At 42.7% G+C, this 15,022-nt stretch overlaps 1 protein-coding gene across 2 annotated transcripts in view; it reads left to right on the top strand.

The window, feature by feature from the left end:
* SLC19A2 (solute carrier family 19 member 2) overlaps positions 1-4,706 on the top strand; it is a 30,745-nt gene extending 26,039 nt beyond the window's left edge. For both annotated transcript variants that reach the window (XM_060234619.1, XM_060234620.1), the window contains exon 6: positions 1,911-4,706. In XM_060234619.1, coding sequence (XP_060090602.1) covers positions 1,911-2,039 — 129 coding nt within the window. In that variant the 3' untranslated portion in view covers positions 2,040-4,706. The remainder of the gene's footprint in view (positions 1-1,910) is intronic.
* Positions 4,707-15,022: the final 10,316 nt, after the last annotated feature.

Here is a 15,022-nt window from a genome sequence, read left to right as displayed (position 1 = left end):
CTCCTAATGCCCATGTTCAGTTGCCTGCACCACTTACACATCCCTTCCTCAACAGCACTGGCCAGTGTATGCAATTGGGAGTGCTGTTGCCATTGCTATCAGGAATGCCAGCAATGTGTACGGTGGTACACAGTGCTGGCATTCCTGATGGCAATGGCAACAGCACTCATACTGGGCCCTGGCAGTTGCTCTACCTCAAAATATGCTGGCACATTTAGTAGGCCCTTCCTTCAGCTGCTCCTACTGGAACCCTGCCTCAAGCTACAATCAAGCTTGCTTGGTTTCAAGAAAATCTTTCGACAGCTATTTTTCATACTTTTCTTTGGTTGAAACACTGGGAAATTGCTGTGAAAGGTAGCAGAGAATTGTACTGCAATTAATGAATTAATTTCAAGTTATATAAAGTTCATACAAGCTTTTCTGCAGTAATCCCAAAAAGGATATTTATGAGGGGCTTGCAGCTTTTTACTGGCTGTGTTTCCCATGCCTTTAAAAGCTACCTGTTCTGCAGATACTTAGCCAGTGAACTACTTTCATCCTTTTTAATATCTACAGGAGTTTAATTTTGGTGTCAGACAGCTGTTAAAAGCAGGACCAGTAAAGTTCATAGTACCATCTCTTCCAGTGCTGTTGAGATATACCACAGTAATCTCCAATAATCTCTTTCTGCCCCACACCTCTTATTCTCACTCACTCACACAGAAATCTCATAGAAGGCCACCTGGCTACAACTGGGGGTGCCAACTTTTCATTGGCAGAGCTCCTATGTCTGCAACAACGGTATGATGAACAGGAAAGTTTCATCCAGCAAAAATGGAAGCAAAGAAAGAGAAAGGGAAAGAATGAAATGGAAGGAAAAGAAAGACATGGAAAGAAAGAACACAAACATAAGAGGAGCCATGTTGGCTCAGGCCAGTGGACTATCCAGTTCAAAATTCCCTCATACAATGCCCAAAAGGCACCAGAATGTCCACCAGTGGGGCCAGGGCACTAGAAGCCCTCCCACTGTTGCTCCCCCCAACCCCCAGCACCAAAAATACAGACAGAGCATCACTTGCACGAAAAGAAAGAAGGGGGCGGCCAAAGGAAAAAAAAAAGCCTTCCTCACCATCAGATGGCCCCAGCCAGCAAAAATTCTACCCCGGGGGTCATTTGGTTAAAAAAAAAAAACAGCTACTGGAATGCCCACTCCCCACCCCTCCCATCTGAAAAAAACACACACATCCTTCTTTGCTGCCCAGGCCTCCCGGGGAAATCTCCCCAAAAGAACATACTTCAAGGCACATGAAAGCTCATACCTTGAAGAACACTTCATGGGTCTAAAGTGCCAGTGGATGCCAGCTTTTCTCTCAAACACTGGGAGCGTGGGAGAAGGAAGGAGAGGCAGCCCAGCTCCTCTCTGCTCAACACAGAGATGGGGCGGGGCTAGCTTTGACTTTTCTTGTGACCCAGTAGTGAGGCTTCCATGGCTCGGTACTGGGTCACGACCCTGCAAATGGGAAACACTGAGCCAGGGCAAGCCAACAAATATAGAGATGCTACTGAATACATTTCATATGAAACTGAAGCTGGCTGAAAGCTTTTTTTTCCTATTTGAACTTGTTTAATGAATGTGTTGATTAAACATGGACAATGGTTTAAACATAGCACAAACATAACTTGAAAAATACAGCCTTTGTAACATGTGGTCAGAGACTTTTGAGGATGTTTTGGTGTCTGAGTATAAAATCCAAATAGTGCTTTCCTGCTACATTGTCAATAATTGAGAACTTGCTGCTCTTGAGTGGTACCCCAAATATTTTTGGTATTAAGACAGCTACCTCACCCTACTTAATGCTAGGGCCCTGTGAGAGGTTGTTTTTAACTTCAGTTTGCCATTATTCTCTTCCCCCATCCACTTTTTGATGCAGTTCATGATCTATGCTGGTTACTTTGCTGCCATCTCAGCTGTGTTCTTGATCAGCGGCATTTGCAGTATTATCAAGAATTACTGGAGGCAAGAGGAGGAGACAGATGAAACTGTGGCAAGCATTGCTTAGAATGCAGAATACGGACTTTGCACCTATGTTGGAAGGAAGGGGGCTATGTTTCAAATAATTTGGTTTTTATTTATTATTGCATTCAAATGCTGTTATCTGAATTGTACTTGACCTATGGTTTTACTGTATGAATGGTGCAAACTAGCAGAATGTATTCAACAGTATCTTATGTAAGAATGCTTATATTGCTTTATATTATATATAAAAATGTCCTCAAACAAGTTTTTTGGGGGTCAAAGGTACATATCTGAAAAATCCAAAGTACTGTTAGTTGTCCTCTTGGCTTCTGAGACCTGCTAGCCATGATATGACCACTGAAAGGTGGATGTATTTAACCAGCCCAGTCCATGCTGGATTCATGAAACTGGTAGGCATGGTCTTGGATGCACTACAACTGTGGGTTTATTGTGAAAACTTGCAATAAGATCCATTTTAGTTAAGGTTAGACACAACAGTGGAAAGAATGGTTCACAGCTGGTAGATGCAGATTTTATTAAGGCTAAATATACTTTCCATATACAAGCACAAACATTTTTCACATTATGACATGTCCAGTGTTGTTTTGAGTTTTGCTTCCTGTTTAAATATTTAATTTTTTTTGTTACCCTTGTTTACCAAGCTTAAATACAGCGATTAACCCAGTAACCTTGCGACATTCTAGTACATTTCAGTTCGTACAGGATGAGGCATAGGGAGCATAAAAACAAAATTGTGTTCAGGTTTGGCTTGATAACCAAAATTCCCAGGTTGACTTGCATTGCCTTCATTCAGCTCCTCCTCAGAGTCAGGTCCTCTAGTCTTGATTTTCAGCTGTCGACAGAAAGTTTCACACTGACTCAGAGATTAAACTGACAGCAATATTGTTTTGTGTAACATGTTCAGAACTTTGTTCAGATCACATCTGTCATTTCTGGATGGGATGATTGTCATATGATGGTCATGTTTAGTTTCTCCTCAGTAAACAAGGGAGCTGGAGACATATTGGGAGGGAGGTTTGTTTGTTGGTTTAGGCTGAACTCCCTGAGGCTCCCCTAGATGTTTCAAGCTGCTTGTAGCCTTTTTCTCCAGAAAGCACAAGACAGTTTAACTTTAGCCTTAACACTTGGTCCATCAGTCGTTTGTATGGCAGGAGTTTCACAGACACAGAGTTGTTGCATGGTTTTTGTTTGTAAATAGCTTGGAAAAGGGGAGATGCTGCTGCTAAGACATTTTTGCTTTCTCTCCATTTTAGTTACTTTGATCACATTTGCTTTCCATAAACTTACAAGTTAGACAGTTGAATAATCATGACAAGTTCTTGTGGTCTCTAGATAATGACAGCTTAACCTGAGATCTGGGTGGTGTTCTTGGCTAGCTGCTGAGATTTTTGGACCTGGCCACACTCAAGCCTCGTGTCATGTTGCCCTGCTTTTGCATAAAAAGCACTTCTATGCAGGTGAAATCCAAATATGATTGTGCACATATATTCAGCTGTGGCATAAATTTTAGGAAATGACTGCCCAGGTGCTGCTTCGTTTATACTCAAGCAGTGGCATAGGTGTGTGGTTGTTGCATGTAATGATCTACATCTGAGCACTCTGTGGAAGTGTTCTTGTGTAAAGAACCCCTTATTATGGAGCCTGTTCATAGTGGGGATGGTATTTGATCATTTAATGGTCTCCTTCCTACATGCCACCATATGAAGAAAATAGGAATGGGGAGGCAGGTCTATAGTGACCACTGATCAGAGCATGCAGAGTTGTCAGTAAACTTTTATGTGTGTGCAATTTTAATTGTGATAATTGCTGGATTTGCAGGTACAAGTCTGGTATGCATGTGTGTGCAATAGTTCAGGCATAACTGTACTAAACATCTGAAAAATAGAGCAGCAAACTGGATTTTAATTTAGTATCTGTCCTTGGACTGAGGCAAAGGTTCAGAACAAAGCATTCTCAGGAGAGATTTGCACAACCCCCTTCACATTACAATTTGTGTAACTGCCTTGTAGTGATGTTCAGTGGGCACTACTGATGTTCAATGGGAGCTAACTTCCAGGTTACAAGTTGATAGGCTGCTCCAATGTATATTGGATCTAGTCAAAAAATCACCCTCCATCTAAATCACAGTATCTAGAAGGCAATTTTATTTAATGTCCTTGAGGCAGGAAGCTGTGTTGAATGTACCTTTTAACACATTATGAAGAAAAACCTGAAAACATTAACAGGGAAGGGCAAAAACCTCCATCTACTCATAAACTCAGGGAAATAAGGGTTGGATGACCAAAAGGGGATACTGAACCTTTAATCCAGTGGTAAGGAATATTTCTTTCTTGCCTTTCTCCTGATGGGGAAAAAAATAACAATAAAAGCTCAGACTATAAACAACACTATTACTTAACTGCAGACAGCTCATGATGTCTATCTTGCCTTAGAACTGCCTTATAAGTCCACCTGATCATGCTGTACTGTACTAATCTAGTTTAGTTAATGTAAGCCTGGAAAGGGTATGAAGTTCTCATGTTATGCTCATGAAAACCAAGTATTATAATAATGGAGTACCTTTCAGATTAGAAAAGCCTGTAGAACTGAAAATGAAATGTGCAAACAGTATTGTTGGGAGTATGAACTTCTGTCCAAATTATAAAACTATTTTTTAATCAAATAAAAATATTTTATTACATTCCTAGAAGCTTGCTGGTTTTGAGTATCTTTATTTAATAGTAGTTCTTTTTATAGCAGGCAGGCTGAGAAAACATGCTTGTTTTAATTCTTGACTCAGAACTATATATACTGAATGGAGAACATAAGCACCTCAAACCTAATGGCAACAATGGGTCAATTAGCGGGGCATGTGAATGTGGCTGACTCTTAAGTCACATTGGTTTTACAATATGCCATAGTATCTTCTTTGAGTGGTACCAGCTTTGTGGGAGGCACTCAGTAGCTGCAGACTGTTCTATTGCTGATCTACACATTCAGCATTGTGAATTATTAAAACATTTCTATCCCACCTTATCTCCTTGGACTCAAGAAGAGGTTTTTATACCTCACTTTTGGACTCAAGAAGAGGTTTTTATACCTCACTTTTGTATATCCTAAGGCAGGGGCGTCGAACTCATTTGTTATGAGGGCCGAATCTGACATAAATGAGACCTTGTTGGGCCAGGCCGTGTCGGGTTGGGCTGGGCCATGTGTGTACCTATTTAAGATTACCGTATCAGAGATACAAATTTTATAAAGAACACAAATACACACATATATTTTTTAAAAACTTAAAACATGCTTAAAACATGAGCACTCATTGGTCTTAAAGATGTTTTCTTTGTATTTCTCCCTTGGGATCCAGGGAACTGGGCAAAGGAAGCTCTGGCTCTTTCCTTCCTTCCCCAGGGGACTGGGGGGGGGGGAGGATCCTCAGCCAATAGAAGGAAGAGAGGCTTGGCTCAGTAGGTCCACTGTGCAATTGAGAGAGCCTGGCAAAGCAAGCTATTCCTCCCCCCTTCCTGCCCGGGGAGGAGCCTCAGCTAATGGAGAAAACAGAGGTTTTGCTCTGTAGCTCCTGTGCAATTAAGCAAGCCTTGCAAAGCAAGCTGTGATGCAGAAGGAAGCAAGATCTAGGGAGAAGGAAGCAGATGACAGCCATTTGCTCAGGGGCCTGATAGGAGCCCTCCAGGGGCCTGATTTGGCCCCCGAACTGCATGTTAGACACCCCTGCCCTAAGGAGTCTCAGAGTGGCTTACAGTTCCATTCCCTTCCCCATAACAGGCACCTTGTGATGTAGGTGAGGCTGAGAGAGTTCTGAGAGAACAGTGACCAATGCAGCAACCAGGCTACAAGGTCACAAATTATAATTTAATATTAAAATTTGTGCATTGCACATTTAAAATGGGCAGGAGTGAACAAGCACAGCTAAATCTGCTGAAACAATTTCTCTTTCACCAAATGTTCTTCAGAATAAGCTGCCTTCTTTCTTGACCTGGATGGCTGAGGCTAGCCTGATCATGGCAGATCTTGGAAGCTAAGCATGATCCACCCTGATTAGTATCTATCTCTGCTTATATAGCTATTGCCTTAAGCAGAAGTTAGAACCAAAAATTATTTTAGAATACCTTACTCGGTATTATTTCTTTTATACGTGATTATTGTGTCTATGCATTTTGCCACTGGGAGGGTGACATGATTATTTGTATCTGAAAGTAGTAATGACACCTGGACTTCCAGATTTAGAACCCTGATTAGTACTTGGATGGGAAGTCCTTGGCTGCTATGCTGAGGCAGCCAATGATAAACTACCTCTAAACATCTCTTACCTTGAAAACTGTATCGGTCACTATAAGTTAGCTGTGACTTGATGGCACTTTCCATCACCACATGCCTTCCTAAATGTAGCAGGTGAAGGTGCCCTCATCCATTCTGGCAGGTCACTGCAGTAAGCCAGACCCGCCACAGAAAAGGCACAAGATCTTGCTGTAGCTGTATGAACAGTCTTAAGGAAAGTACGTAATCTTAAGGAAGAGAATGTTGGCGGAACATGTGCAGGGGGTGGGGTATGTTTTCTGTTTTGCTCTTTTCTGCCAAGCTTTGGGTTTGATCCGGTCAGCTTTTCCACTATGAAAAAAAGGAGGGAGGGGAGGTCTTTGATCTCTCTAAAGCAGGGTTGTCAAACTCATTTGGTACAAGGGTCGGATCTAACATAAATGGGACCTTGTCAGGCTGGGCCATGTCTGTCATAAATTGTAATGCCAGGTAGTGGAGATATAATTTGTTATAAAGGACACAGACAAACACAATTAAGGATATTTTTTTCCTTAAAATACAAACATGCTCAACCATTAACATTCTTGCAACATTTGTTTGATAACTGACCTCTTGCTCTGAATTTCTATACTAAAATTTGAAAACAATTTCTTTGCTACAGCAATCTTGACTATGCTGTTTATATGTGTATCTGTAAGCTGTAAATCTACTTTTGATTTATTTATATTCATTACAGAGAAGAGTTGTTAATGAACATAACTTTTGAAGGCCTTACAAAATGTAGCAGCAAATAAACTCAATTGTGCCTACTTAAAGAAAACGATAGATAAATCTACAATTAAACCTAGGAAGACAAGAGAAGCCAGATTGGATTAGGTCAATGGCTCATCCTGCTGGGCAGTGAGCTCCCACTAAAATTCTCAAATTGCAGTCAGGCAACATTCCAGGGAAAGCACCATCAAGGGTCACAGAAAGATACCACAAGCAAGCATGGACTTAAATAGATCAATTGTAACACAAATGCTGTTTCCTAAGATAATATTTGGAATATTAAATGCAGCTTCATATTAGAAACAGTGTTCCTTATTCTGATCTTTTTTTGAAACCTCAAGTAAATAACCACACTTTCTATGCAACCACATTTAAATGTAATTTAATGGCAAAAAATTATTCACTCCAACCTGCAATGTTCTGAGAACAAACCACCCATCTATAGCAGACAACTGTGCTTCTTTGGGCTCTGCTGCTTTTTCAAATACAGCACATGAGGCAGCTTCCAGCCTTGATGGAAGGAAGCGCTGCCCAGAGGCCCCCGGAGAATGAGTCTAGTCGAACCTTGCAGGAGCCCAAACGCTGCTTAGGAGCTCAAGAAAGCCACGCTCTGCATCACTACAGCGTAGATCCCCGCCAAAATATTCAACTCAGCCCAGCCCTCCAGTGACGCAGCAGGGCCAGCCAGCTCGGTCTACTGAGCTGCCTTTGCAAACCTGCTTGGTGGGGAGGGAAAGAGGCTGCTTTACTTGAACAGGCGGGTGATTCAAAAAGGCACCGGAACGATGCAAGTTAGTTCTGCCGATTGAACTCGTGTCTTTGCAAATCTGCTTGGTGGGGAGGGGAGGAGAATAGGATGGCTGCTCTATCCCAACAAGCACACAATTCAAAGCGGCATCAGAACGAAACGGGGCTAGCTAGCTGAGTTCCAGCTTTTCCAAACCTGCTTGGTGAGGAGGGGAAGAGATCAGGCAGCTGCTTTACCTCAGCGATTCAAAGAGGCGTCAGGATGACGTGGGCTCCGTGGACTGAGCCCCTGCCTTTGCAAATTTGATTGGTGGGAAGGGGAAGAGGCCAGGGAGGCTGCTCTACTTGAACAGCCGTGAGATCAAAGAGGCACCGGAAGAACGCAGGGCTAGCCAGCTCAGTCAACTGAGCTGCAACCTCTGCAAACCTGTTTAGTGGGGAGGGGAAGAGGCCAGATGGCTGCTGTTACTCTAACAAGTGCACAATTTAAAGAGCCCACGGAATGACGTGGAGGCTGGCCAGAGTGGTGGAGTGAGTGCCTGCCTTTGCAGAACTGTTCGGTGGGGAGGAGAGGAGGCCTCTGCGGCCCGGATTAAGGCCTTGGGCCCGCGGGCCGTATGTTTGACAGCCCTGCTCTAAAGGGTTATCCTGAGTATCATGGAAAAAAGCCATGTGGGATGAGGGCAGCACTGAGGAAAACTTTACAAGTTTTAGTGAAATCTGGTTGGATTTGACCCATCTGAATGTTTTATTGGAAAAGGTACCAAAACTTTGAGGAAAGCCTAACAAAGCCCTAAGTAGGAAGTTCCTAAAATGGATCAACATATTAATCTGTTTTACACTTCAGGACACCTGAGTCCATCTAGTACAGGGGTTCTCAACCTCTTTTGCTCATAGCCCCCTTCTGAGCCTCATTTACCACTGTTGCCCCACCTCGCAGTTGCTGTTAGCTAGTATTTTACCATATGCATTGTTTATTAATCTAAATTGTATCCTTTATATGCAGCTTACATGGCTGCTTATCTTATTTGAAAGTGTAGTCATATATAGTAGACACATTGGCATCATACTGGCCTGTGGTGATGGAATGAAACTGTGGGTCAGATACTCAATTGAATATTACCAACATTTTTTCTGTGCCCATACTAGCCATGAATAATCTTACCCCCCCATAATAATTTAACAAGAAAAAATATCTTCTATATACTATCAAAACATGGTGGGTTTCTACTGAATATGAAATTCCATTTATTACAGATTGCCCTGCCCTTTTCATTATAACATTTATTGTAAAATGCAGCAACTTTCAATATTCATGCTGCTGAAACTAGCACAGAGAATGAGATGTAAGAATTATGACAAACTGGTTATGAGCCTGTGTTGTGGGTGCGAGTACAGGGAGACTTCCACTGGCTGTCATCACTCAGAGCACCCTCCCTGCTTCCTCTTAATGCTAAGCTGGCTTTCTGAATAGCCCAATGAGGCATGAGGACTCGGCAGAGTGTTGTATCCTTTCTTTTAAAAATATATGTATGACTCCTTCAAGAGATCGTTGGTAAGGTATCAAAATGAGGATGTATATAGAAAAAGACAACACTCCTGGGAAATTTTTGCATAACATTAACAGGGCGTCGTTCAATAAAATATCTTGTGTTTTGTTTTTCTTTTTGGCACATACAACATGAATGTAGTTTCCACATCTTGCTGTTTCCAAGACTGGCTCAAGTTTCTGCATTATGTAAACTGAAATGTACAATCCATGAGAACTAGGAATGTGCAGAGGCTAGGAAGGCAGAGTATTTGCCATTGCCTTCCCCAGTCATTTATACTTTCCCCCCAGCAAGCTAGGTACTCATTTTACCGACCTCGGAAGGATGGTATTTTTTACAAAGTATTTTTACAAAGATGCATGTTACCCTAGAGTTCTGCCCCAACATTCTCTCTATATTGCTAATGCTCCAAGGACCTGCCTTTTAGACTATGTACTGATTCATTAGTGCGTTTAAACTATTGCTATTCCAGAGATTATGGGAGTTGCTTGTACAGCTGAGAAAAACTTGATTTTCCCTTGTTTTGTTTTTTTCAGAGATCACTCTTGGACCCTGAAAGTATAGCAGGCTTAGTAAGGTGAGATGCCTGTCAGACACAAGTTTGTCATTAGAGGCGCAGGCCATGAAGTATCTAATTTCACCCTAGTTAATTCTGATTAGTGAATTGGTTTGTGGTTCTCATTTTACAAAACTGAAGTCTTATTTTGAAACTCAGCTGAACATTCTTATGAAGAAGAGATTTTAAATACAAAGCATTTAGATAATAGTATTATATCTTTGATCAGAACAAGCATGTTATCAAACGCTTAGCAATACTGCCCATTTGATACCACCTGTAGTCATGAGGTTGAAATTGGTTCTTAGCTGCTAGTTCCTTATTCAAAGGCTTAAAAGCAGTTTGCGTAAGGACATGGTATTTAAGCAGCTTTACAACCTAATATAGGTTTTAGGTCAAAGGACTAGTCTTAGTACATGCCCTAAGCATGCATCTGGTCTAATCCTTTAGTTTGGTGTAACATGCTTGCACCCTAAGGACTGGTTTATTAACTCATAATAATCAAGAACAGGAGTTTAATAACCTCCGTGCTTTGTAAAAAGAAAAAGTGAGCACAGGTACATGACTAGGTTGACTCAAAACTTATTTTGGGATTGCAGAGCAGTTCAAATGTGTTTCTGTAATGGTGGACAAATTTTCACTCAGTATTATGTTTGCCCTGCCTTGTGGCACAGAGTGAAAAAGCTGCAGTACTGCCGTCTGAGCTCTCTGCTCATGACCTGCATTTGATCCTGGCAGAAGATGGGTTCAGGTAGCTGGCTCAAGATTGATTCAGTCTTCCATCCTTCCAAGGTTGGTAAAATGAGTACCCAGCTGGCTGGGTGGAAAGTATAAATGACTGGGGAAGGCAATGGCAAACCACCCCACAAAAAGTCTGAAATGACTGGTGCTTGCACAAGGGACTACCTTTACCTTTTTATTAGGATTACCAGCTCTAGGTTGGGAGATTTTGAAAAATAGGAACAATCTTGTTCCAATTGCCATCTTGCAAGATGAGAAACCGTATCCATGAGGAAAGATGGGATATAAATATTTTAATAAAATTATAAAACAAAAATAGGGTTGCCAGTTTCCAGGTGGGGCATAGAGTTCTCCTAGAATTACAAATAATCTCCAGACTATAAAGATCAGTTCCCCTGGAGAAAATGACTGCTTTGGAGGGTGGACTCTTTCTAAACCCTGTTCTCTCATAATCCACCCCCAAATCCCCAGGAATTTCTCAATTTAAGAGTTGGCAGCCATAATTTATAGTACAAACATACCACACACAGGCTTGTAACCCTGCAGTGCCTTAAATAAACCTATTTTCTCTTATGATCAAACACATGGATTACAGGTTTTTAGCCACGTGCTGAGAGGGAATCTCCAGACTGGTCATATGTACTTTTGTTAGTGAGGTCCATTGAGCTCAATAGGACTAGCTTTTATGCATGCATAAGTTTAGACCTGTGATTTTAAGCACACATTCTAGGGAATGTCCAATTGAATCCAGCCAGACTTATTTCTGAATAAATATAATTAGGATTGTGCTGTACAGGAAGCTATGCAACAGCCCTGAGCGTAGATCCAGGTGGGAAGCTGTGTTGGTCGGAAGCAACAGAACAAAGGTCCAGGTAGGTAGCCTAAAGAACTGAAGAAGTGTGCACACGAAAGCTCACAACTTGAATAAAGCCTTGTGGGTCTTAAAGGTGCCACTGGACTCTCTTAGCCCTGAGCGTGGTCACTCATGAAATCCACCCCCCAAACAAGACCAACCAAAATAGCAGAAAACACTGTGCAATTTGGTTGGTTCAATAACAGTGATTACATGGGTTTTGTATTTGTATCTGGGGAAGGCAATGGCAAACCACCCCGTAAAAAGTCTGCCATGAAAAGGTTGTGAAAGCAACGTCACCCCACAGTCGGAAACGACTGGTGCTTGCACAGGAGACCTTTCCTTTCCTGTGTCTTGGTGATTTTGCATTGACCAATGCGGCTATACAACCTTTTCTATTTCACTGATGAAATGCCTGCTACAAATACAGCCTGGCATGCAGAAGAACCGCCAGCTTCCTCTCCTTCAGCCATTCCGCAAGGCTGACTTGAAAGGGCTTATTCCTATGGAGCCTCCTAACTCAAGCGGCCCCAAAACCGGTTTCCAGCCCGCGCTGCGTTTCAGTGCGTCACCTTGGAAACGTCAAGGGCTGGAGGGAAGGCCTCGCGTTTGTCTTTTCGCGAGATCACCTTTGGCCTGCAATTGCTATGGTGACGGGGACGCGTGCTGCCTGCGTGACGGTGGGCTTACGGTTTGGTCTTTTACAGCCTCCGTCCTTCAGCTGGGTGAGTGTGGGAGGGGAGAAGCTGGGAAACATGAGAGCAGGCTGGTGGGCGCCGCGGTTGCCATGACAACGCCACGGAAGGCGGGTTGCCGTCTACAGGTGAAAAAGGGGGAAGGGGAGGGGGGAATGAAGGGGTTAGGGGAAGGCAAGGAGGACGGAGGCTTTCCTGCCATCAGCGGGAGACGGGCGACCGACATGCCAGAGCTTGGAGCCCCCGGGAAGGAGGGAGCCCCGAGCTGTGCGTCAGCAAAGCCTCGTTTGGCGCCTCCGACCGAAAAGAGGCTTGGGACGCCGGATGCGAGTGTGGCGGCAGAGGTGGTGAAGGCGGGCGTAGACTTTGCCCCGCCGCGGTTCTCCCCAGGGCAGACGGCGGCTCCGGAGCCCAGCCCTTATTTCGAAAGGGGCCCTTCTCTCGAGGGGGAAGCCTCAGTCTGCTGGCTGCCATGGCGACAGCCAAAGATGCTCTCCAGGTGCTCACTGGGCCTCGACGTAAAAATAGGCCACTTTTGCCTTGGGAGCTGGATCTCTGCGCCTTAATCCTTCTCGGCAGCTGTTACCGAGCTGCGTCCCTCACGATTAGAGCTCTGAGTTCAGAAAAGCGGAGCAATAGCTGACTCCGGAGGGAGCCTTTGTCTGCCGTTTTCCCGCCCCGGGATATATTTGATAGCTTTCCAGTGTAGGAGTGTGAAGAGACAGGTAGCTGCTTTAAGTCGGTGTCTTAAGGAAGATAACTTTACTATTCATACATATGTCCGAAGAAGAAAAGTTTTTTTTTAAAAAACAACAGTGCAATCCTAAGCAGGTCTACTCAGAATTCTACTAAAATCTGCTCAATGGTACCTACTCTCTCAGGAAAGTGTTCTTAGGATTGCACTGTAAGTGGCCCAAGTAGAACTCCAAAAGCGGCACCTCGCTTCTTTTGCTGCTGATTTCAACTGCCAAAGAGAAGAGGGAGTGAGGGAGATATGAGATGTTACTCCTATCTCACCCTCTGAGAGCAAGAAAGAACAGATCTATTAGTGGGACAGGCAAGTGCTGCAATTTTACTGTTTCCTTTTTTTAAAAAAGAAGGTTTAGAGTACATCTATGCAATTATATTAAACCCAGGGACCTTACTAATGAAAGTGTTTATTGGGGACAAGTGGTTGAGCAAATTCAGTTTGCTAATAGCTCTTGCTTTGTGCTTGAACAGTGTGGTGAATATACCATCTGTATTTAACAATTTACGTTCATTTCCTTCTAGGAATAGAATTGAAGGGACAGAATACTAAATTCTCAGATGACTAGGTCGTATTTTCAAATATTAGTTGACTGTATGATTCAGATATTTAATTTTGGTCACTTAAGGGCTCCTTTATCTAACTTCCTTTTATGATTCTGTGAAACCTGAAGGTATTTTAGATGTCTAATACCTTTTGAACATTAACTTCAGAGAGCCTGATTTTAATCTCTGAAGGACCTGTACCTTTAGATAAAGGCTTACTTGTAACAATGTAACAGATTTATCTAAGTAAATAACAACTGAATTGAGATGACATCGGCGTGACATCTGTCACTCTCTACTGTCATTGATCTCTTTGGAGATTTCTTAACCAATTTTTGATATGTTCTTGCAAGAGGACCGTGACCTCTTGCACAAAAAAGTTTTTTTTCTGTATTTTGTGTCTTGGTGGTGTTAGAAAAATTCTAGATACTGGTATTTCTGAATTATTTTTGTGACCTTGGACTATTCTGTTAAAAGTGTCTCATGTGAGATGTTAGCTTCCATATGACCAGGGCTTTTTTTTGAGCAGGAATGCACAGGAACGCAGTTCTGGCTGGCTTGGTGTCAGTTCCGGCTGGCTTGGTGTCAGGGGCCATGGCCTAATATGCAAATGAGTTCCTGTTGGGCTTTTTCGAACAAAAAAGCCTGTGTGAAATCATGGTGATGCTAGGGAGTATGGCCTAATATGCAAATTAGTTCCTGCTGGGCTTTTTCTACAAAGAAGGCCCTGTATATGACTGATGAGTAAATGGCTGGAAAGAAACATAGGAGATGTCTGACTGAGAGCTTCAGCTGTTCTGGATTTGTCACTGCAGCACTAAATTATAATGGTTTTTTTTAGTTAGAACTGTATATACCAAGGGTGGCCAAACTGCGGCTTGGGAGCCACAAGTTGGCTCTTTCACACATATTGTGTGGCTCTCAAAGCCCCCATTGCCCTGTCCGGGTTGGAGAAGGCATTTCTCTCTTTAAATCACATCTCCAAGCTGAGCCAGCTTGGAAGATGCATTTAAAGTTAAAGTTGCTTTCTTTCCACCTCTGTCTCCCCCTCCATCTATTTTCCTTCCTGCCTGCTTCCTTTCCTCCCTCCTGCCAACATTGGACATTTATTGTATGGCTCTTACATTCAGCAAGTTTGGCCATCCCTGGTATATACAGTGCAGGAGTATTCTGCACATCAGATTTTCTCAGCTGGAAGATTCTGATTTGCAGAGGCCAAAGGCTTATCCTGTGAGCTGAATTTACATCTGATCCCACTTCCCAAATAAAAGTCTCCTATGCATACAGATAATCATACAACAAAACATTCTCAAGTACACAGTGCAGTCCCAAGAACATGTTCCTGAGAGTAACTTATTTCTCATTAGACCTATTTAGGATTGCTGTCATAGCAACTGGAAAAGATGCCTTTGTAATTATGAGAATTGTTATTGGTTGAAACGGAGGATGATTGGACAGAATACGTTTGTGAACTGGAAAGAAATACTGCATAATTAAACTCTAATGCATTTGTATTAAATTCATATTTTTTCATACTTTCTA

Source organism: Heteronotia binoei, chromosome 3, assembly GCF_032191835.1.
Source record: "Heteronotia binoei isolate CCM8104 ecotype False Entrance Well chromosome 3, APGP_CSIRO_Hbin_v1, whole genome shotgun sequence".
Lineage (NCBI taxonomy): Eukaryota > Metazoa > Chordata > Lepidosauria > Squamata > Gekkonidae > Heteronotia > Heteronotia binoei.
Note: the sequence above shows the minus strand (reverse complement) of the source record. Positions and strands in the feature narration are given on the sequence as shown.